The following is a 25,078-nucleotide window of genomic DNA, read 5'->3' as shown; positions in this document are numbered from 1 at the left end:
GCAAGAATACTAAAGTGGGTTGCCATTTCCTCCTCTAGGGGATCTTCCCAACCCATGGATCAAACCCTCGTCTCCTGTGTTGCTGGTGAATTATTTATTGCTGAGCCATGGTGGAAAGACCTTTTTGTCCTAAAAGCCTTTTATGACTCCATATTTTTCACTTTGATGGCGTCCAGGTTAATAATAGTGTCTTTTGTTACTTATGAATGTTTTGGGGGTTGTATTTAAGAAGTTTTCCTGACTCAAAATAACAAAGTTTTCTCCTATGGTTCCTTTACGGTGTTTGAAAGGTTTACACTTTATATTTGGGCATATTATCCGTATTGAGTTTATTTTTGTATATGGCATAGGGTGTATGCTGAGGTTGACTCTTGTGGGTATGGATGTCTAACTGTTCCATCACTACTTGCTGAAATGACTCTTCTTTCTCCATTAACACTTTTTTGCACTTTTATCAAAAAATTGTATTGAGTTAATTGACCATATTTGTAAGGGTCTATTTCTGACCTCTCGATTGATTCTGGGTACCTCTAAAATCTCTGGAGAATGCTAATTTTTGTTTGTGTTATTGAGCCCATCCAGTGAATTTTCTCTGTTTTAGAAACTATTTTAAGTGTCTAAAATTTCCACTTTGTTCTTCTTTATCACTTCTATTTTTTTTATGGTGAAAACAGCTATATTTCCATTCATTTCAAGAGTGTCCAACTTCATGGATCATGGTTATAATCATCACTGTAAAATCGTTATAATTCCAACACCTGGATTATCTTGAGTTTGGTGTCTGTTCATGCTCTTTTCCTTTGAGAATTGAGCAGATTTTCTCTTTGTTGCTTTTTTTGTGAGTCAAGTAATTTTGAATTGTATTCTGGAATTTTGAATATCATGTTGTGAGACTCTGGGTTGTATTAAAATCCTCTGGAGAACATTAATTTTTGCTTGTTTATTTTAGTAGGCAATGTACCTGGTTAGGCTCATACCCCAAGTTGTGTTTTGCCTTCTGAGAGTGGTGGCTCCAATGTCAGTTCAGTTCTCAAAGCTTTTGCTGTGCTTTGCATGTCTGCCCAGCACATACACCATTCAGGTGTTTATCTGTTCCTTGGGCAGTGATTTATATCATTAGTTTTCAAAACCTTTTCCATTATTCTTTGGGTCTGTGTTGTGCAATGTGTAACTCCATAGTGAGTCTGAGACTGGTAATAGTTCATATTCAGAACTAATGGATTTCCTTCTCCAGCTTTCTCATCCTCGGACTTTCCCTGACTCTCTCTGGCTCCCAAGGGTCCTTTTTGGCAGTCTTCTGGCTAGAGACCCACTGTTTCTCCCAGTATTTTAGCCCATGCACTTTCTGAGCCCCTGTGGTGCTTCCTAGGCAACATGAAGAAAAAGAAGAGAGAAAAATAACAGGAATCCTGCCACACTCTTCAGACCATTGGGCCTTCCTTTACCAATTTTGTGTAAACTGAGAGATGGTTGTTTGAGTTTTAGGTGCCCAACCTCTGCTGCCACCATCATGACAGTGAAGCATTGAGGTCTGGGAGGGAAAGAAAAAGAAAAAGGGATTCTCTCCCATCTCCTTTGCTTGACAAGCACCCTTTCCTGATCCTTCGGTTAGAAAAGGGGGCTTCTTTTTTATTTGTTTATTTATTTTTTTTCAGTCTATACCCGGTGGACAGTTGCAGGACTTAGCCCATCCTTGGATCAAAGCCAAGATATACAGGAAAGAAAAACCAAGTAATCTCACTGCCATACCAGTTGCTCTGCAGATTTTGACTTCCCTTCTCAATCTACTTGCTACTGTTCATTTTTCAGAGTTCTTAGCTAGTTGCTATTGTGTTCTTTCTGGAGGTTTTAGTTATAATCAATGGGAGAGGTTCTCATGGGCTCGCTCTGTCTTGATCAGCACCAGAAGTTCTGTGATGACAATTTAAATGCCAAATGATGGTCCTTCCAGAGAGTTATTCTCAAACCTAGCAACAAATTTGAATTAGCTGGCAAGCTTAAGAAAAAGAAAATTCCAGAGACACAGACATAGAGAACAAATGTATGGGTACTGGGGCGGCGGGGAGGGGGGGCACGGGGCGTAAGGGAAGATTGGGATTGCTATTTCTCCTATGTATAAAACTGATAACTTATGAGAACCTACCTCACAGCACAGGGAACCCTATTGTGCTCTGTGGTGACCTAAGTGGGAAGGAAATCCAAAAAGGAGGGACTATATGCAAACATATAGCTGATTCACTTTGCTGTACAGTAGAAACTAACTCCAATAAAAATGGAAAAAAAAATCCCAGACTCATCTCTTGACGATAGGAATCTAAGAATTTGTAAAAGATGCTTCTGAGTTTCTGATATGGCCAACCTGGCACCAGTTTTGGGAGCGGGGCGCTCAGACTTAGGGTCCGAGCTGAAGTGTGAGCAGCCCTGGATGAGATGATTGCTAAGGTCCTTTTCAACCCTGAGATCCTCAGGCTTTATGTTGAGAATATTCCATTCAGAAAGCTGCTTGTTAAGGGAGGTGCCTGACTATCCATTTCCCTCAGATATGTAACTGTTGCTCTGGATCACATATGTCATCTCAAATAATGCCACAGAAGAGACCAAAAATGCGTAGAACTGATAGGCAAAATCAGATAGTGATATCAACAGGAAAACGAACAGACTCTCAACCTGTAAGATGAGTTTCACTGGAAATGAGAGCTTCTTGTAATAACAGCAGCAACAAATTCTCAATCTGCTTCATGTGGTGTTAGTCAGGAGGGGAGACCATGTATTTTCAGGTCTGAGGATTAGTGGTTTCATTAAGTGGCTCCTTTTCTCTCTAGGATCATCCCTTTCCCATATATTTGATAAACTTCTTTTGGTTGAGTGCAGTTTCTGCTTATGTGCTAGGAATCGCTAGTGACTTTGAATTTGCTTTTCATGACTTGCTTTCAAAATTTATTTCTAAGGGACCTCAGAAATAATTTCCTTGGGTTCCCACCTCTAATGATACAAGAGGAAACGAGGCCTGCACAGTTATGTGTCTTAATTAGGGCGTCAGAGCTGGGGCCAGAAGCCAGCTGTTGGCTCCCAAGCCACATATTTTCTGTCTGAGCTGAGGCAGGTGAGGTCTCGGATGCAAAGTCTCCTGGCATCGTGACTGAGCCGGGTCAGATGCTGCAGCGGGTGCACAGCGACCAAGTTACATGCAGTGCATTTGTAAAGGGCACGCTGGCCTAAAAATGCTCTAGCTCCTGCATTTGCAGCTATGAAAATCTTGGCAACCAAAATGACCCACAGCTTATAAAGTACCAACATACTGGCACATCCTATTCTCTGCACACTGGGCACTAGGCAGCCCTTGATCACCTCTGGAACTCCCCCAATCCCATTTCCTTTTAAATGTCCTACATAGTGTCTTATAATCAGAGTTAAATCAGAGAAGCAGAACCTTGATAAGGGATATATATATATATATATATATATTTTTTTTTTTTTTTACAGGAATTAGACCTTGCACCATTGTAGGGGGAGCTGGGAGAGTGAAGGTTTGAAAGGGTGAAATGGAGAATCAGGGCTGGCACCAACCAGTCAGTCCAAGGAGCCAAGCACTCCTCTTTTGGTGAACTCACAAGCATAGCCATTACACGAAGGGGTTTTTGTGAAATGTTTTGGCTTAAGCAACTTGATACAGCATTAATCACTATAGGTAGGGAGCCTAAAATAGAAATAGCTGTCATGCTTTGAGAGTAATGTTCCTGGCTCTGTTCTCATTTGTCATGAACAATCTGGAATCAGCCTGTTTCACCACAGTCTGAAAACGTGTGACAGCTTTAGTGTGACGGAGTGCTGGGACGTGGGGCCCTGGCATCAGACTAGCTTTGTCCCCAGGCTGATTTGCATGTGCACGCTGGCTTTGCACACTTACTGTGGTGTTGGAGCTGTATTTTCTGAAAAGCTACGTATTTGCTTTCTCATTTGTAAATGGGGCCAGTAGTAATCACCCCATAATACTGATTTGGAGTAGATATACTTGTAGATGCTCTAACAAAAATGATTCCTTTTATTTATCTAGTTCCATCCTTTCCCCTAGTACATCTAAGACGTACTATTTCTCAGAACATCTCTGTGTAGGAATGCGCTTATTGTCTACTGGATTTTGATCATGAATTTAGGTATATAATTTATATTCAGCATTCCTGACACTCCATCATGTCCCAGATTCCTAGTATCAACAATTTTGGATTTGTATTGACAGTGAAAGGACCACTATTTAGCAAGAGAAACATCTGATGAAGTTCATGGACTTGACCCCCCAGGAGAGAAATAGAGCACTCTGTAATTAGTTAGGAATCTATTGACTTGGCTTATTTATTTTTGAACTTTTTATTTTGTATTGGGCTATGGCCAATTACAGAGAAGGCAATGGCACCCCACTCCAGTACTCTTGCCTGGAAAATCCCATGGACGGAGGAGCCTGGTGGGCTGCAGTCCATGGGGTCGCTAAGAGTCGGACGCGACTGGGCAACTTCACTTTCTTTCAGGGCCAATTAACAATGTTGTGATAGTTTCAGGTGACCAACGAAGGGACTCAGCCATACATACACATGTGTCCATTCTGCCCCAAACTCCCCTCCCATCCAGGCTGCCTCATAACACTGAGCTGGTGCTTGTTGGTTGTCCATTTTAACCATTCCAAACTCCCTAACTATCCCTTCCCCCTGGCAACCATAAGTTCATTTTCTAAGTCTGTGAATCTCTTTCTGTTTTGGAAATTAGTTCATTTTTATCATTTCTTTTTAGATTCTACATATAAGGGATGTCATGTGATATTTCTCCTTCTCTGTCTGACTTATGTCACTCAGTATGACACTCTGAGTTTATCCATGTTGCTGCAAACGGCATTATTCCATTCTTTTTGATAGCTGAGTAGTATTCCATTGTATCTATGTACCACATCTTTATCCATCCCTCTGTATTGACTTGGTTTATAAAAGTGAGTGGGGTGACATCAGCTCCCCTGGAATCCTTCCATTTTCCTAGGTTAGGAGAGAGATTCATTAATCATGAAGTTAGAAGAAAGAGGCAAGTTGAAGCTGATATCAAAGGGAGAAAGAGAATCAGAAAAACAGAACTTGAAAAGCATAATTATTCTGTAGCCATTAATTTTAGGAGGATACAGACCTATGTATTTGATAGCCCTTGGGGACATTGCTGTACTATAGATGCCCAAAATTGTTTGTTGAATTTGAATTTAATAAAATAATGCTCATGAACTTCTGAAACATGAAGAAAAATTTTAGTTATATTCACAGTACTCTGTTTAGGAATCTGGAAAGCTATATTATCATTTTAGAAAGACTTTAATTAGTAGTAACTAAAAAAATTTATGCAGGATAAACTTTTAGAAGAATCACAGAGGATATTTTATTATCAAAAGTAGGATAATTGGCATTGTTTTACCATAACAATTTTTAGCATATGGTAAAAATTGAATGAATGGTTTTTTTAGGGGGGGGAATGAAACCTGAGATTGAACTAGAATAATGCTTTTAAGTTAGAAATCAGATTATGCAGGGCAGATTGGACTCTGAACTTAACTCATGGAATATGGAAAATTCTCTTGAAATCTCTCAGAAATGTAGTTAATTACCTAACTGTTGAAGGACACTGATAATATATTCCCTACCTACTTTTCTACAAATTGTTGACAATCACAATAAATCTAATTTAGCTACTGATCCAACTGAACAAGTAATTGACCTGCATGCCCTGAACAGAACTTTGAGATATAAAATCATACTCTATAAGTTGATTAAAAGGTTGATACTTTTTTTTTCAACCTAGAATAATGATAATTTTCTTTCCAGCTTATCTCTTATTTTAGGTTCTCAAGATTTAAAAACTACCAGTCAGTGGTAAATACAGTAAAGAATCTGCAGTCAACCCACACTCTTCTGTATAATTAATAGGATTGCTCAGGCAGCTTATCTGCTTAAATTCTGAAAATCTCTTTATCCTTTATCTGCAGAAACACTAATCGCTTGAAAAGGACAAGGCTGAGGAAAACTTGTTTTAAAGCTGGGTTTAAACAATTTTTTTTTTTTCTGCAGCAAATTCTGTTGCTCTTATTCCCTGGGTTACTTGCATCTCTTCTTCATACTATCACTACCCTTCTAGGTATTTTGAACAGCATGTTGCATTCATTTGAGCATATGTGAGTTGCTTACATTTTTCTGGTGAGATAAGCATTTCTTAAAGTGAAAGTGTAGTTGACCAGTTGTGTCCACCTCTTTGCACCCCTATGGACTGTTGCCCGCCAGGCTCCTTTGTCCATGGAATTCTCCAAGCAAGAATCCTAAGTGGGTTGCCATTACCTTCTCCAGGGGATCTTCCCAACCTGGGGATTGAACCTGGGTTTCATGCATTGCAGGCAGATTCTTTACTATCTGAGCCACCAGGGAAGCCCAAGCATTTCTTAAGGTCTCTTCTCTTCAGCCTTTGACTGGATTTCACCAGGCCCGTGGAACAGGGAACTAACTGGTTTGGGAACTGGGAAACCTTGGCTCTGAGTTTCACTCTGTGATTTGGCAAGGGCTCTTTGTTTGCTAGTCACAGGTGTGATCAGCAACTTGTAGCAAAGGAAATTTCTTGGAAGGATAGCGAAGATATGCAGAATCAGCAGATGACTGAAAATCAGGCTTGAACTCCAGCAGGTGTCATGGCTTTTCCAGAGGCTGGGAAGCAGGAACCCCAGCAAGTCTTGTGGTGGGGACAGAGTAGTAAGAATGCTACTGCAAGGATGAAATGAATATCAGATTCCAGGGAGGTTGGTTTAGACTGGATGACAAGCCTGCTCTTATTCGATATGAGTTGGGAACCCCAGTTACAGTCCGCTGGGCTCCACCCAGTAATTCCTTAAGAAGAAATTCAGGAGGCAGTTTGAGGAAGAAATTTCATGCTGGGCAGGTAACTTTGTCCACTCTACTATCTGGCATCTTTAAAGTTGCTTCCAGCTTTAAAAATGGAGAGTGATTCTCGCATGAAACCCTTTGCAGTTTCCATATCCCAGTGATGTTTGTTTCTATGAATGCCTATAAAACCAGTGAACAGTAATAAGATAAACTGGAAGAAGACATTTGTGAAGACCAGTGGGTTATGCAGCTGTGTTGGTTATCTATTGCTGCATGACAATATCACTGCTAACTTAGTGTCTTCAAACAGTGTGAATTTATTATCTCTTAGCTTCTGTGGGTCAGGAGTCTGGGAATGGCTTAGATGGGTTTTCTTATAAGGCTGTAGTCAAGGTGTCATGGATGAATATTCATTGGAAGGAATAAGAGTTGGGCATGACTTAGTGACTGAACAATGTGTATGTATAACTGATATTTGCTATACACCTGAAACTAATACAACATTGGAGGTCAACTATACTCCAATAAAAATTTAAAAAATGAAAGAAAATCTGCCCTCTTAGCTGTACTTGGTTGTTCAAACAAAATGTATTTGAAAGGAGTGAGTTTATAAACATTGATTACCCTGAAATGATGTGCGTGGTTCTCCTAGAGCTGCTGGGCATGTATCTGGAGGCAGATGGGTAATAAATGGATAAAGACATGGGTTAAGTCCTTGCAGAAACTTGCAGTGTGACCCTGGACTTGCTGCTTGAATCTCTGATAGCCTCAGTGAACTTGTCATACTAGCCTGTAGAGGTAATGCCTTTAAAATATGTAGGGTGATGCCTGGCACATAGTAGACATGCAGGAAATAGATATTATAATGATCCTTTAAGAACCCAAACCAGAGAAGGCACGTGTCAATTCTTAAGGTACAATTCGTCACATAACCAGAGGATCAAGAAAATGCATGCTGAACACATTGTAGCTCATTCCTTCTCTTGAAGCTCATGGAGGGTTTCATGTGGTAATTCCTTGTGTGTATAGGATTCAAAATCAGAATCCTATTTGCCCATCCCTGGAGCTGGGCTGTTTGACAAGAGGACTGTAGCTGCAGCCTCTCTTCTCTTGACAGTGGGAGGCGAGGTGGATGCTGGCCATGTCAGGGCAAGGCAGGGAGCACCCCAGCTCCCACCTCTCATTTCCAACCTCCCAGGGTGTGGTGGAAAGCACACAGGACTAAGCTGGTTGTCCTTGGCCAAGCAGTGGCTTCTCTGAAGCCATTGTCACTTCTGTAAAAGTGGAGCCATATGCAGGATCAAAAGAGGGGAAGAACACAGGGGATAAGCTTGGCATATCTAAGGGGAACCAGGATGCATGCTCCATACCAAGACTTTCTTCCAACAGGCCAAATGAAGATGTTAAATACATTTTAGAAAAGTTTTAATTTGAACAACTTATGATTAAAAATACATTTTATAAATAATTTTTCCATAGACTTGATTAAGGATTGTTGCGAACTTTACAAAAAGACATACAGCAACAATAGCAGAAAGAAATTACAAAAAAATATAGCTACAGTCCTCCCATTTAAAAATACATTATACATCACAGCGTTTTCTTTGTGCAAAGTTGAAGAGAGCACTGTGTTAGGCCTGTCACAGGTTCACCCAAAGGGAAGTAAACTTTAACACAGTTACTTGGCATCATAGGATAGGCACAGCTGAAAAAACGAACCCATTCCCCCAGAAGTTAATATACCTTAGTTCAACATTTTATTTTGTAGGACTGATGGCTGAACTTAGCTTAATACAAATATATATTTATATGTCTGTGTGGATATATATATATTTAAGTACGAAAATAAGTGTCTGTTTTGCAAATAAGTAAACCCTCAACGTATTTACAGTATTTTCAGAGAACGTGTTCTCCAAATCAGTCTGAGGCCATCTTCTCTGTTAAACAACTCTTCAGAAGATTAAACGAAGCCAAATATGTCAATTAATGGACATCCTCCGTTGAGACTTCCAGTTTTCGCTGTGGGACGAAGAGAGTTCCTACGGAGGTATGATTAGCACCATCAAAATCCACGCAGGTGGAGCCTGTTGGGTTTGTTGGTCCACCTGGAGTACGGAAGAAGCTTTCGGCCACCGGCTGGGACCCTTTGGGTGTCACAGGAACAGGCTGATTGGAAAGAGAGGAACGGAGAAAAGTCAGACCCAGAGTGAACTGGAAGGACGTGTCACATGATGGGAACCTTGAATGCCTTGAAATCTGCTAAGTGAGCCTGCCTGAGTTTCACACGCTCAACTATTTTTTTTTAAGGGAAACAAAAAGCTCATGATAATCCCATAATCTGGACTCCTTGAGCACTCTTGCTGGATTTACAAGGAAGGCAGGCCTTTAAGCATTTCCTTCTCCCATCCTTTCCTTGTCCGAAAGCAAAAGTGAGTCTCCTGTGATACTGATATTTGGGACTTAAGAACTAAAAGAGGAAAAAACATCAATGAATGGACACACTCTCACCTGTTGTGCCCCTGTCCCTGCAAATGATTGTCCGTTTGTTTGGTTCTGGCTCAGGATGGATGCGTCACACTTGGTGGCCCTTCCTTGCTGAGCGCCTGCACTTTCGGGTGTGACACTAACAGCCTCTATTCTTGGCAACATGCCAACGGTTCCGGGGGCAGGGCTGGCGGACACCTGCACACCAGGGGAGATGAGGCCCAAGTGCTGCAGGGTGAAGTTTACAATGGCTGAGCTCGGGTTCTGGATGGGAACTGGGTGGCTCAAAGAGAGAGCCGGGCTGTTCCCGACAGGGACGGCTGCCATGGAAGTTGGTGAGACCATTAGCTTCAAAGGTGTTACTTGAACAGAGGGAAAATTAACAGCAGTGAGTTCAGATGATGTCACTGGAATAACACCTGGAAGGAAAAGGCAGGAGAATATCTTAAAAGCACAGGCATTTGTCCAAGAAGTATATAAGGCTTGAGTGAGCTTGAGAATGACTGTGTTTGAAAGATGTTTTTAAGTACACTCACCTGCAATCGGGGAGCTGTAGATCCTGTGGTTTGGGGAAAGTGTACCTGAGTTTTCATTACTAGACAGAATGGACTCTGCCCCCAGGGTTGAGCACTGGGTGAGAGGGATTAGGTATCCTGATGGGAACAAGGTCTAGAAAACAAAGAGGAAGGGTTTATTTTACACACAAATACAGAAAGAAACAATGGGAACAGTGACAGACTTTATTTTCTTGGGCTTCATAATCACTGTAGATGGTGACTGTAGCCATGAAATTAAAAGAGCTTGCTCCTTGGAAGAAAAGCTATGACAAACCTAGACAGCATATTAAAAAGCAGAGACATCACTTTGCCCGCAAAGGTCTGTCTAGTCAAAGCTATGGTTTTCCCAGTAGTCATGTATGGATGTGAGACCTGGACCATAAAGAAGGCTGAGCACCAAAGAATTGATGCTTTTGAACTTTTGGTGTTGGAGCAGACTCTTGAGAATCCCTTGAGCAGTCTTCCTGGGTTTGCAAGGAAGGCAGGCCTTTAATCACTTCACTCTCCCATCCTTTCCTTCTCCCAAAGAAGGCGGTCAGCCTTCTTTATGGTGAGACAAACAAGTCAATCTTAAAGGAAATCAATCCTGAATATTCATTAGGACTGATGCTGAAGGTGAAGCTCCAATACTTTGGCCACCTGATGCAAAGAGCTGATTCACTAGAAAAGACCCTGATGCTGGGAAAGGTTGAAGGCAGGAGGAGAAGTGGACGACAGAGGACGAGATGGTTGGATGGCATCACTGACTCGATGGACATGAATTTGAGCAAGCTATGGGAGATGGTGAAGGACAGAGAATCCTGGCGTGCTGCAGTCCATGGGGTTGCAAAGAGTCGGACACAAGTGAGTGACTGAACAAAAACAAGAAAAATGACCATGTGCCTCTTCTGGGACTAATATCCCTTGGTGGTTGTTTGTCTCATCAGACCAAAGCCTCCAGTGGTATGGGCCACGGGCAGGCCAGCTCTATGGCTCTTTGAAGACAGTATCCCTCCTTCCCATCCCAACAGTTGTCCTAAATAACCAAATGTTTCTTAAATGCCAGCTGGGGTCTTAGGAAGCATCCTAAAGTTAGCATTGAGTCTGCTTAAGGGCAGGATTTACCTAGCACTCCCCACCACCCTCAACATCCTAAGTCTGCTTCCAGACTTCTTGGTATGAAGCGGTACTGTCAGAACAAGCTGAACGCAGCTGGACACCGTAGGGACACTGCTGTGTTATATCTGATTGTCCTTGAATTACCTGGGATGATGTTTCCCAGAGACTATTCTGCGGGACTCTAGTTCTTTCTATGGGATGCAAGCAGGTACTACTTGAATCGTAGTTAAATTATGTTTGGGGAAATGCTGAATTCAACAAAGGAAAATGGAATCTTTATGGCAGAATTTCTAAGGGACTTTCATGATGGCATACAATGTGAATCTCTAAGAGAGTGTTCATCATGTAACATTTCCCAGGCTATTCAGCAACTAAATGTTTGGTAGTATTAGCATTTAAGGGAAAAAAAAAAACATGTTAAGAAATGTTGATTTAGAGAAAGGGAATGTCAAACCACAGGCCCAAAATATAGCCTCTTGGCTGTTTTTGCAAATAAAATTGTACTGGAACATAGCCATGGCCATTCATTTACATATTGTCTGCAGATGCATTCCTATTTTTAAAAATCTTTTTACAATGGCAGAGTTAAATAGGTGTAACAGAAACCATATGGCCCACAGAGCCAAAAGCATTTACTCTCTGGCCCTTTACAGAAAGCTTCCCTTATGGCTCAGTTGGTAGAGAATCCGCCTGAAATACAAGAGGCTGCCTGCAATGCAGGAGATGCAGGTTTAATTCCTGGGTCAGGAAGATCCCCTGGAGATAGAAATGGCAACCTACTACAGTATTCTTGTCTGGAGAATTCCATGGACAGAGGAGCCTGGCGGGCTATAGTCCTGTACAGAAAAGTTTGCTGACTCCTGATTTGGAATAAAGGAATTATAGAACTATAGGTCTTTTTTCCCCTTAGTACTTTAGGATCCAATGATACCAAGCAAACACTCTTATAATATACAAATGAAAGGGCAGGGTACTAGGTTTCAAAAACGACAGATAAGAGAACTGATTAATTCATATGAGATGTCCAAATATCATGCAGATAAAGCTATGGGGAATGAAGTTACATTCCATACGGAAATGGCCAGAGTGTTGGGCTGTGTGTGTCTGCAGCACACCTGCTCATCACGATACTTTTCCAACAGAGCCTACGTGGGTGGCTGAGCTGCCTGCAAAGTCTGATCGGTCTTACCAGGAACAGGATTGGTAAAAGCGAAAAGCAGCTCTTGTAAACCAGAGGCCCACCTTTCATCTCCCTGCAGATCTTTCTTCTCACCACTGTCAGAACAACGGCCTATGCTTTGATCTAGCTGTTAATAGGTCTGGTCAGAATCCCCAGTGCTAAGGGGTACCAAAAACTTTCAATTTTGTTTCTTAGATGCTTGGTTCTGTTCAATATCTTTACTAGCAGGTTCCTTGAAGCCTTCAGGAATAGAAAATTTTCAAGGGGTAGATTTAGGTGTTTTACCAATAGCTGCTCTTTGTCATCTTACAGTACAATGTTTTCTGGATTAACTCTCTTCAGATCTCCAGCAAAAATCTAATAATAATTACTTTTCCTTTTCCTATAAACTATATTCATCACAAAACTGTTTCATCTATAATGCCAATCCCTTTTTTAAAATTAGAACTATTAAAGTAGCAGGATGAAAATAATTTGACATATTGCCACTTGTACATCTTCTCACCCAGACTATATATCAGCACTCCTACCCCTCTTCCTAGGACACTATCCTCTTTTGTTTTCGCCATATTTCTTACTATTCACTACCTGATATGCTTGTGTTTGTTTGTGTTCTCTCTTCTCTCCACCCCTAGAAGTGTAGATTCTCAGTAAATATTTGTTGAATGAATTAACACGTGAATCTCTCCCTTTCTTTGCTCTGCTCAGTCCATGCTAAAAAGAAATGGTCAAAATGAAGTCAGAGATGAAAAAAAGAGCAGGGGGTGTGAGGAATCTATCCAGTGAAAACCCTAATCCTGAATAACTAAGTGAGCAACAGGAGACCATTATTAAATCATACTCATTGCCTCAAAGAGATTATGGACCTCCCAGAAAATCAAATCAAGCTGAAGCCTTGTGATTTTCCCCCTAGCATGTGTATTAAATGCAAAATGATACTATGCTAAGATAATGGATGTTTTGAATGGTTACCATGAGGCCATCCTCAATAAGATCTGACAGACTCTAAAGCCTCCTTAATAACAACAGTTACAGATAATACCCGTCAGCTTCTACAGTGCCTTGAAAGGATCACAAACCCCTTTATATATATCATCATGTAATAAATTCACTTAACCTCACAAAAACTGTAAGATGGCTCTGGGGCAAGTGCTCAAAAGCAATCATCCCCAAAGGCAGGTGCTGATTTGATCCAGAGCGCAAGTGCTTCGTACCCAGTACACAATCAGGAAAAACTGGCAGAACAAATTCTTTATAGATGTGGGAAAACAAGATGTAGAGAAGTGAAATAACCCGAGTTAACAGCAGGGACAAAATGAGAGATTAACTTCTGCTTCCATGTTTAGTGAGGTCTGTTTATCTGGTGATGCTGTCTTTCATATACAATTATCCTGAGAGTGGAAAAAGAGGACGTATGCAAAAGCGTCTAACGCTTCTGCATGTGGGTAGGCAGCCAATACATGTTCTTTCCTTCCTGAATTAAACTCCATCCAGGAAAAAAACATCAAAACATCTAGAAACCAATGCATCAAATACCCTAAACCTTACCAAGCTAAGTCTGATTTTTCTATTTGCACAACATGGACATTTTGGTTTAAATTTGACGTAGAAAGTAAAAACAGTGGGGGGAGCCATTTCTCTGCTAGGCCATAGATGCCAGTTGCATGACGTCAAACAAATATCAAGTAATGACTCAGAAAGCAGGAGTTAGAGGAACCCTATGCGTCCATCCATTCATGTGGGGTCACATCTGCTTGTAAATTATTTAAGACTTTCATGGCAGGTGTTTGCATTCCAGTGTGGGACAGAGAAATGGACTTAAGGACAACCACCCACAGTGCTTTAAAAAGAGAGTGGATAATCCCTTCCTCCAAAGGTTAAAAATGCCCCTGCCGCCATCCCAGTCGGGGGATTAGCTGCTTGAGGCCTTGTTTGGATTATGGGGTGCTAAGGAACAGTTCCCTGTTTTCTGGGAGACTGCTCTTTGCTCTGGTAAATTTCACACGCCAGCAGAGTCCCTCTTGCTTAACTGGGGGGTACCTAAAGCTTTGCACAGTTAATGGCTGTACTTACTGTGGAGACATTTTCAGGTGCTTTCAGGTCTTCTTTAAATTTCTTTTTGGAGCCACCGTCCTCGAGCATGCTCGCCCTCTTGGAGCCTTTTTCTCCAGCTGGCTCCCTCTCTCGGTTCTTTGCACCTTGTCTCTCTGGCTCTGGCAGCAAACTTCCAGGCCTGGTGGATGCACTGGACTTTGGGGCGTCACTGTCTGCATTCTCACCGGTGGCATCAGTGGAGTCTTTTGATCTCATAGTGTTAGAAGAGGTGGTGGGGCAGACCGTGGGGCTCAGGCCTGGGGGTGGCGTTATAGTTTGGGCCTGGGCAGGCTGCAAGTAGATGGTATACGATGAGCCCGAAGGGGTCTGAGGTAGGATCACAGGCACTGCTGGTGACAATGGGCTGGCGAGGAGGGGGACCACCCCCAGGGGCTGGATGAGGGACGGTGCTGTCATCTCTAGCTCGGCATTTGCTGGAGTGTCCAGAGGGGCCACTGGTTTGCAGTGCCCAGATCCTGCCAGCTGTACTTTCACTTTCTTTCTGGGTTCACTAAAAGACAAGATTGAAAACATGAGACAATGGGAACACATGTTCTCTAGAATGTCCTACTATTTTACATTGCCCCAGATTGAAGCTACGCTTTTATGTAACTAGCAGACAGTTTCTGTAATGATTCCATATTATGAGTTACAGAGAAGATTCTCTCACCGGTTTCCAAGGTTATTGCCTGTTCTTACATGAAATAAGTAACCCTAATGATGCAATGTAAAGTAACGCATCCTGTTACTGAAGAGCGTTGCCCACCTACCTGGATTGCTCTTCTAACTGCATTTTGCAGATAGCTGCGAGCTGGGCCATTTTGCTCGGGAAAGGTGCAGAATTCTGAGTGCTCTCAGCTGGTAAAAGAAAAAGAAGGTGGGGGAGGGAGTTGGTCAAAGCAGAAGAATGAATCTTCACACTGATGAAACATCACTGAGGTCAAAGGAACAGAAAACAGGCACTGCTCCCTCCCCCAAATCACACAGCAATTAAGTGATAAAGCCCACGATTCGCATTTATCCTTTAATTCATATGTAAGTTGGGCTTCAAGTGTGTTTGGGACTATGGACACAAACAATTCTCTAGCAAGTCCCGAGGGATCAAGGAAGCTAAAAGTCAGATGAGGAGGGATTCTTTCAAGCGGAGCCCTGACATGATAGGAAACATACCTTTGTGGGTTTTGATAGGGCTACTGGGAGCAGAATTTATCTTTCTCCGGTCACTGTCTATGCTCTTTACCAGTTTGATGAGAGATGGGTGTCGAGTGAAGTTTGGTTTCCCACGTGTGGAAAAGAGGTTTTTGGCACAGTTCTCTTTTGAAGACCGCCTCGCTTCCAAATCAGAGGCAGCCAAAGGAAGGACTGGGCTGAGACCTGAAACAGGAAAGGGCAGTGTGTTAAAACATGAGTGGTTCAGCCTCCTTCTGGGGTATGAGGTCAGTGTGTGCGCGTTCACTGAGTTCTGTCCAACTCTGTGCGACCCTATGGACTGTAGCCCGCCAGGTTCCTCTGTTCATGGGGATTCTCCAGACAAGAATACTGGAGTAGGTTGCCATTTCCTCCTCCAGGGAATCTTCCTGACTCAGGGATCGAACTGACATCTCCTATGTCTCCTGCATTGGCAGACGAGTTCTTTACCACTGAGCCACCTGGGAACGGTTCTAAAATGATTTCTGATTAAAGTGGCAACAGTTATGTCCCTACTATGTGCCAGATACCATTTCAAAGGCTTTACCTAAAAAACCCTGTTCATCTTATTCTGAATGAATTCTGAGATAATAATTCACTTTAACATCTCTGAAAGACTTTGTCATCTTATAACCAGTGGTGTGCTCTCAGGGTGACTGTCAGTGGTTTTTATTTCTTATTGAAATATAAAACATCGGGTATCTCAGCATCAGTGGAGACTTCATCTGATGAAATAGGGTGACCCTCCCTGCTATGGACTAAATGTTTGCATCCTCTGCCCCATCCCTTCTCCCCAAATTCACATGTTGAAACCTGATGTCCAATGTGATGATACTGGGAGGTGGGGCCTTTGGGAGATGTTCATGAGGGAGGAACCCTCTTGAACAGGATTAGTGCTCTTATAAAAGGGACTCCACAGAGCTCTCTAATCTTCTTCCACTATGTGAGGTTACTATGAAAAGACTAGAAAAGTCTAGAAAGCAGGTTCTCACCAGACACCGAGTCTGCCAGCACCTTGATCTTGGACTCCCCAGCCTCCAGAACTATGAGAAGTAAATATATTGTTTATCAGCCACCGAGCCGATGGTACTCTGTTGTGGCAGCCTGAACAGCCTAAGACATTCTCCACAGCTCAGGCAGGTACCTCTCAGGAAAGGCACCCCCATCTCAGAGACATTTCAGACATTAACTAACTGGTTCAGGGTCTCTCAGCTAGAAGAACGTGGGCCTGGGATATGAACTTCATCTAGCCCAGAGCCTGTCCTCCAAATCCCTGTACTGAAGGACCTCTCACTGAGGTTATATCCAAAACTGGAATAACCTCGCAAAGGCACTGTCGTTCTTCCTACTCGGGCTGAGGAAACAGTCTTAGAGAAGTCACCTGCCCAAGGCCACACAGCTGGAATAAGTGAGAGTTGGGACTGGAACCTAAGCTTCCCTCTGCTTCTGGGGCCTGTGTTCTTGCCATTTTCCATAACTTCTGTGTGGGGGGTCTTGGTAGAACACAAAATGTAAGAATCCCAGAGTTGAGATGGAGACAGACTATTCATTCTGGAATGAATCCATTTCATATTCTCCACAAGCACAGGCTGTTTCAACTTTCTCAAATTCTTTTATACACAGACTCGGCCTCTTACACGGGTGTGATGGTTATGGACCTTGAGTTGCTGATGGAACCAAGGGCCAGACTTTCCATACTGGTGTTCGTCTCTGTCTTTTCAGTCACTTACATATATGCTCTTCCCATGTGGGAGTACAGGTAGGAAGAGAAAGGAAGATATTTCCAAATGTGTACTAATTCAAAGTAATGCAGCAACGAATAAAAGGAAATAAATACATACCACTGGGATTTGGACTGATTTCTGGGCCTGTCCATTTAAAAGCTGGCTTTCGGCCTCTTTCCTCTGTAACATGAACTTTCTTGATAAGATCCAGGCTGCTCAGAACATTAGCTATATCATACAACCTCCTAATTTTTGCTGGGGGAAAAAAAAGTATATATATCACTTAATGGAATAATGAAAGATCAAAGGACTTTGCTTCCTAAGGACTTCATGTGTACAGTGTACACTCAAAGAGCTATTCTAACCATCAATGTCAGAGAAAAACCATCAGTGACTTTTCTAGAGTTAGTCTAGTAACACTGCTTTAATGAAAACAAAAAACATTTTAAATATTGAGACTCAATTACTGCTGATACTGGATTTTGAAACAAAAGGAAAAATGACTCAATGAAATCACCCTATTGGGAAACATCCTACAGTTTTTCTAATAAAAAGTTACCACTGCTGGGCATCTCCTGATGAGGATTCAGCATTTTAGGAACAAACAGAAATAATCATTTTCCTGCTTGTGATAGTTTATGAAAATAAATGTATTTTTCACAAGCATGGAAAATTTTATACCTGTCAAAATTTATAAACATTTATACTGTCCATATGTATAGGCAAAGCATGATTTGCTAATTCTATAAGTCTTATATATCATGAAAAGTTCTGTTACAGAAGTCTGCCTTTACTTCAGCTTGGAGTACAAAGCTGCAAATTAAGTCCCTCCTTCACAGCCATGCCAGAGGGTTCTGAATTCCCCAGGGATTCAGCAAATTACACATCTGCAGTTCCTGGAATAGTTTCCAAGGCTGTGACTAACCAGTGAAATAGAGAGCTGAAAACTGGTGACTCAGAGAAAGCAGGCCGCCTGTCGGTAGGATTGGGGTGTGTTTTCTGATATGGCAAATCTCCTAAGCCAAATGCTAGCCTTACTGCCTTAATTTCTACTCATTTTGTCTTTATGGAGACACCATCAAACTGGAGGTGCCTCAGTACTTTCATGGGACCAGCACATCTTCACAAGGATGGGAAGGGGTCTGCATGACACCTCCCAGGCATTCCCCTGCTATGCCTTGGGGTCACCAGTCAACCGGTCCCCTGAGTGATCCATGTCTAGGCCAGCCTAATGCCCTGCTCGGAGGTCAGCTAATGCCTTCTATACCTTCTCTCTGCTCCTCTGTGTGTGTGTGTGGCGGCGGGGGGGGGGGCGGGGGGGGGGGCAGTTCCTACAAAGTCTTTTCTAGAGGCAAGGGCAGAGCTGTTTTAAGACTCCAATCTATGATTTCTTCCCAACAGAGAGCAGATATTCTGGCTAAAATCATGCTTTTTTTTTTCCATAGTGAAATCAAATAGTTTTCTTTATGAATTGGAAATAATCAGTAGCCGTGAAAGAAAATCCAATATTTAAATAAATATTTCTGCATGTAACAAGAAGGGCAATTAATCTGTTAGGTTACTTTCCTCGCTTAGCTATGGGGCAGACTCTCAGGAGCAAGCCCTTGGGACCGCTCTTGATGGTGGTTGTCCACACACAGGACAGGGTGTCAGCCTTTGGTTTCAGGGCAGAGAGAGCAAGCCTTGCCTACCACGCTAGACAGGCTGAGTTGCTTGGACCAGCCAAGTCACTGTGGAAGCAAACTGTCTAAGGCAGTAAGTGCAGAGAAGGGACACCATAAAACCACTCTTTCAAAATGTCCAATCCACTGTGCTGCACCGTCTGGAGACGGTGTTAGAAGTTATTTACACCCTCAAATATGAGAGTCAGTGGAGAGAACAGACACTTGGGTTCCAGTCCCACTTTACTGCTTATTTAGACTTCAGACACTGTAAAATGGAGACAATGTTACAGTATCAAGTGAGGTAGATAAAAGTGTCAGGTAAGAGTAGCTATATACATATCTTTGAATCCCTACAAGCTAGCTCAAGCAGTATCTTCATGAATTCTGGGGAGAAGTGAAGATACAAAAGCCTAACTAGAGATGATCTGTTTATATAGCCAATGTATTGGAAAGTAATTTAAGAGTAGGTCCAAAAGTCCAGGGCAGTTGGGCCACTTACTTTTAAACTTGCTCTTATCCAAATCTTCCACATGGTCCTCCCCAATTAAAATCTTGGCAGCAATTTCCAAGCTTACTATCTGAGGCGTAGACACCAAAAACAGCATCACAAATTTTTGGCTCATCACTCTTAAAGACTTGTCTTTGCGGCTGTTTACAGAGGCTTTGGAAAAGGAAGAGGATTAGAGAATTAAAATTCATGAAGGGACAAGTGCCTTCAAAAGTAACAAAGCTAAAAATACCGCAACCTGATCCCATCGACATGCATGATTTTCATATGAAAAGCAGCAGTAGCTTTGAGCTAGGTTCCCCTAAGGAACCTGGTCTCTAGACCTCCAAGAGGTTCCCTGCTACCTGGGCTTTTCAACACCAGCTCTCACCTGCCCGAAATTCCACTCCAGGGAGTTCGACAAAACACATGTCTGGGTATCCATTTTGGCCAGTGTTTGATTTGATGATGGGATCCTCTATACTGTAACTCTTACTAAAGTCAAACTCTTGTTCATATTCTTTCTTTTTGATCATCATAATCTGCTCGGCGTACTTGTTCTCCTCCCCGACGCTTTTCAAAGTCCCAAGGGTCTGGTTGAGGTTGTGTCGCCCGTGCCAAGTGTACCTGTTTTTGGCGAGCCGGCTCACCATGTGTAGACTTTCTAGGACATTGACGATATCATAAATGCGTCGGCGCTCGACATCTGTGGAGAACAAGCAACGGCACCTTACTAGGATCAGATACTGTAATGTGGATAGAATCGAATACCTTTCTTTCCCCAGGGATTCCTAGTCCGTAGGTTCTGGATTAAATAACTTTAGTGGCTCAGATGGGAAAGAATCTGCCTGCAATGTGGGAGACCTGGGTTCGACCTGGGTTGGGAAGATCCCCTGGAGGAGAGCATGGCAACCCGCTCCAGTATTCTTGCCTGGAGAATCCCCATGGACCGAGGAGCGTGGCGGGCTACAGTCCACGGAGTCACAAAGAGTCGAATACAACTGAGCAACTGAGCACAGCACAGCTAACCAGAGTATGAAGATGAGAAAGGCGTGTCCCTGCTCTCAAAGGGTACAAACAGTTAATATAGATCAGAAAGGTGGTGTTGATTGAGGGTCGTTGATGCATCATACAGGTTTAACAAGATTTTACGCTAACTTGTGAGGTAGGTGATTATCATCCATGCTTTTTTATTTCTTTAACAATAGTCTTTACTTTTACACAAAGCAGTACAAAATGAGGCAGTTCCTCAAAGGGTGACTTAGAGCTAGAAAATCCATCCTGAGTGTGAAAGTTAGTGTTAGTTGCTAAGTCGTGTCCACCTCTTTGAGACCCCATGGACCGCAGCCTGCCAGGCTCCTCTGCCCATGGGATTTTCCAGGCAAGAACATGGGAGTGGGTTACATGGTGAAACTTCTCCTTATTATCTATGCTTTAATGATGAGGCGATAAGAGGGTCAGGCTGGCTAAGCTGCTCACCCTAAGGCACAGAGCTAGTATGTGGCAAAATCAAGTCTTTAGAGCTCTAAATTCCACACTCTACACTCCATTTCTTATATTAGTTCCCAACACACACAAACATGGCTGTTACACGATAGATACAAGGTGCTGAGATTCCTTGGTTCCTGGAACTTGCCAGAGGGTCTTTGTGTGCTAGGCTGTTCCTTCTAGCTGGATTGCCTCTCCCAGATGTCCTCACGGCTCCCCACCTCTATTCTTGAGAGGCGAAATCTTGTGAAATCTCCTTGCTCAGATTTCATGCTCCTAACAAGGCCTGACCTAACTACTTAATTTAAAATGAAGTTTAAAATTACGGAGCACACTCTTAGCACTCTGGGTCCCCGCCTGCCCTGGCCTGCATTTGCTTTCCTTCAGCACACGGTACCCTCTTACATCCTCATTACCCACTGATTATGTCCTTTGCATACTGTCTATTGTCTCCACTGGAAAGCAGGTTCCACAGGAGCAGGAACTTTGTTCTTTCTGTCCACTGATGTTATCCCAGCTGCTATGACATTGCCTGCCACATAGTAGATAATCCATAGATACCTGCTAAATTAAATGGTACACCCTCCATAGCTATAATGAAGTGTATGTGAAGAGAGGAATCTAAATGGCATTTCTTAAAGTTGATACGTATAAACATGTATTAGAAGGGCAAAACTTTCTTCATGGAGTGATAGCTATATACTAAAATATCCTGTATGTCTCTTCACAGATTCAGGTCGTAGTATTTTCATGACTCCACAGGTATCCTACATTTGCCACGGATTTCTTTTTTAGCTCTAACTAGATTTGAGTCCATGAAGAGAGGAGGAAAAGAGGGCAGGGGGATACAGTAACTTTTGGCAAACACAAAACATTCAGAAAGTGCTGAATGGCAGAGAGGGCTAAAGCCCGGCTCCCATGCCCAGAGGCTGATCCTCATGTCGACTGTGAAGAAAGCATTTGGCAGCCTGGCTCCTCAATGAGAAACAAGATGCAAGTTCAGAGTTGTAGCTGTTTGTGAAATAAGTCATAAAACAATGTTGCGTTACTTTAAAGCTTCGGACCTTTCACAGTGCAGAGCAATCTCCATTGTGATTTTCTGCTTCTGTTTTGAGACTTAAATGTGACTGGGAACTACATGCTGTTATTCTGAAATTAATAGGGCTTGACAGATGGATAATTTCCATGTGGTCTTGTGCCATTACAAACACTGGCTAGAAGGAGCGTGGGTCTGAAGGCCTCAGTCTGTGAAGTGCCTTTAATGACTGACCCTTTCAGCGAGCTCTTTGCATACTTACTAAGTTCTTCGGCTACTTCGTCAAGACAGATGTCATTATTCACAGCAGGGTTGGGATAGTTAGGGTATCGAGCTAAAAACTTATGACACAACAATCCTAAACTTTTCTCTTTTCGACTGGGTTGGGATTTCTCATATTCATCTCCAGAGAAGTGTTCCTACAAAGAAAGATGTAAATAATGTCTTATTCAGAAAGATTTATTGGAGGCATTAATGCTCAGTGACTAACACATATACATAGTTTGCTTCAGTGGCTGCAAAATTGGGAAGGTAAGTGGGGAGAAGTCAGATAAGTGGGGAGCTTGAAGGATCTGAAAGGGAAGAAGCTCATAATTAAGTGATAGGTTCAGATTTCCCAGAGCTGTATTTGATGGGGTCCAAACCTTTCCAGTGCTCTGACTGGGGTGATACTTTATACTGCTAGTACCTCCTCAACAGAAACCCCCCTCCCTAGCTCCCCAAATCCCCCAGTTTCCACCCAGTCCTCTGCAAACAAACCTACATGTAAACAATCTTTGACCTCAGGTAATCCATTTCTGTTGTCAAACAAACCCCTTTTCTGATCCCTGTTGCGGATCTCGGGGCTCACGGCGCTGATGAGCATTTTCAGGTTGGCTGTTGGTGTCCACGGTTCTCCCTGGGAGATCTCCTTGGGCTTGGTGGGTGTGGTTAAAGGGCCAAAGTCAGGCTGGATCTCCGCCAACACTATATTTGCAGCAGTGGATTCTTTCAGAGGTGTTTTCATCAGTCCCCTTTTATGTGGCTCGAAAAAGAGATTTTCCTGGTTCAAAACAAGTAAATTATCAAATCCAATATTAAAAAAAAGATTTATCAGATAGCTTTTGACTCTAAGAATTGTATAAATAGAAACAGTTCTTAGGAAACATGCTCAGTGAGGTTGTAGAGATGATTCAATTAGTGACTATATTCCAATAATCACTTTGACATTTGTCCATAACAGCTAAATTCCCCATTTTTAATTCTGCAACAATGCATGGATTTAAAATTTTCATCTTATGTTCCAAGAATTTAAAAAGAAAACATTAAGACTTACAATTTTAAAATTTTTATTTTCAAATAATTTTAGCTTTAGAGTTGCAAAGATCCTCCAGAGAGTTCCCGTATACCTTTTACTTAACTTCCCTTAATAGGACTGATAATTTTAAGTGACCCCAAACTCCTTGTAGTCACTTTGACTCATGACACGGTAATAAGTAAAGGTCTCCACGGCAGAAACCATATGCCATTCACCTGTGTATACACCTAGCACAACAGTTGCGTGTAGTGGGTACTCAGTGAAATACCACTGATGAAGAAAAGTCAGAGAGCCAAGGAAACAAGGGCGAGGGCTAGCCTGTGTCAGCAAAATCCACTGGGGAGCAAAATCCAGAGTGGCTACAAGTAGAAAATTCTGCTCATTGAATATTTACCCTTTTCACTTTACAGATGGAGAAAATGGAACCCAGAGAAGTAAAATTAGTTAACCCAAGACCACAAAGCTGGTTCCTGGCAGAGGCTGGACTGCCACTGAGACATAAGAGGGTAAATTAACAGCAGTTTATACCTAAGACTGCTGCTGCTAAGTCGCTTCAGTTGTGTCCGACTCTGTGCGACCCCATAGATGGCAGCCCACCAGGCTCCCCCGTCCCTGGGATTCTCCAGGCAAGAACACTGGAGTGGGTTGCCATTTCCTTCTCCAATGCATGAAAGTGAAAAGTGAAAGTGAAGTCGCTCAGTCCAACTGTTAGCAACCCCATGGACTGCAGCCCACCAGGCTCCTCAGTCCATGGGATTTTCCAGGCAAGAGTACTGGAGTGGGGTGCCATTGCCTTCTCCACATACCTAAGACTAAAGAAAACTATGTTTTTTCTACTTTTGCCCACTGGCGACTTCACACATTCTTGCCATCTGTATCTATTCTAAAGAAAATGCTTGGGATGACAGATAAGTGCACTGAGATGGTACACTTGAGAGCTTCCAATCCAAGAATGGGATTTTTCTCAGGGCTGCTGTCCTTTGCCTCTGACCATCAGAAGCAACAGCAGTTCTCTTATTTGTTTACATCTAAAATTTGCATATTTCATTTTTTAACCCTATCAATATTTAGAAATCAATCAAGGTATCTCCAGTGACAGTGGCCCCTATAGTTAAAAGAAATTGGTGATTTGGTAGAAAATTATCTTAACAAGAGATCCAATGTCCAGTCATGTCAAATGCCCCTTCTGAATTCTTATAGTTTAAGAATTCTCAGAAATATCATAAAGCAGCTAACAAATTTTATTATTCTTAAAAATATCTTTTCTCTCTACTTATCCCTCTGAAACTTCTGCCAAATCACTAAAAACTAGAAAGATTAATCCTGGGTAACTTTTCCCCTCTTCAAAAATTAAATTTTTCTTCCTTCTAGGTTTTTAATAGAGGTTAACCAAAAAAGAATGTGGTGTTAGTAAGATGTTGGATACTGAAAAATTATGCAGTAAAGTCAGGATAATGTTGCATTTAAAACTGCAAGGATGAATATGGAAGTTAAAAAAGTACCTTTTCGTTCTCCATTCTGTAAATTTCTCATACATTTAGTTTCTTTAAAAATGAAAAATCTGGAGTTCTTTATCCTGATGGTTCAAGTAGTTCAGGTAGTCCAATTAAAAAGTTTAACATCTTTAAAGAAAAAAAGAAAATAGAAAAAGTTAACGAAAAATGCAGGAGATCTGTTGAAAATACCTTTCTACTGTGCGAGACGCCACAGTCTGCTGAAACAAAGGCTAAGGTAAAGAAAACTGACAAACTACACTGAACATTTTATTCTCGACCGGAGATAGCCCCACAGGGCAGAGAACTCCCATCAAACGCCCGTAAATTACTTCAGCAAGCCGATCTGCTGTCAGTAAGACTTCAAGCAAACCACAGGAATTCCAGTGACAGCC

General features: G+C 42.2%; 1 protein-coding gene across 1 annotated transcript; it reads right to left on the bottom strand.

Moving 5' to 3' along the window:
- Positions 1-8,876: 8,876 nt before the first annotated feature.
- On the bottom strand, positions 8,877-24,707 carry E2F8 (E2F transcription factor 8). Its single transcript, XM_052661723.1, has 12 exons — positions 24,693-24,707; positions 22,657-22,935; positions 22,156-22,312; positions 19,761-20,075; positions 19,382-19,543; positions 17,336-17,473; positions 15,477-15,680; positions 15,077-15,164; positions 14,286-14,817; positions 9,914-10,046; positions 9,402-9,796; positions 8,877-9,059 (listed from the first exon to the last, which is right to left on the bottom strand). Exons 1-12 carry the CDS (start codon positions 24,705-24,707, stop codon positions 8,877-8,879), a joined length of 2,601 nt encoding a protein of 866 aa, XP_052517683.1.
- Positions 24,708-25,078: the final 371 nt, after the last annotated feature.

The sequence above is a fragment of the Budorcas taxicolor genome, chromosome 25, assembly GCF_023091745.1.
Source record: "Budorcas taxicolor isolate Tak-1 chromosome 25, Takin1.1, whole genome shotgun sequence".
NCBI classification, from domain to species: Eukaryota; Metazoa; Chordata; class Mammalia; order Artiodactyla; family Bovidae; genus Budorcas; species Budorcas taxicolor.
The sequence above is the reverse complement of the archived record's forward strand: the minus strand, read 5'-3'. Positions and strand labels throughout refer to the sequence as shown.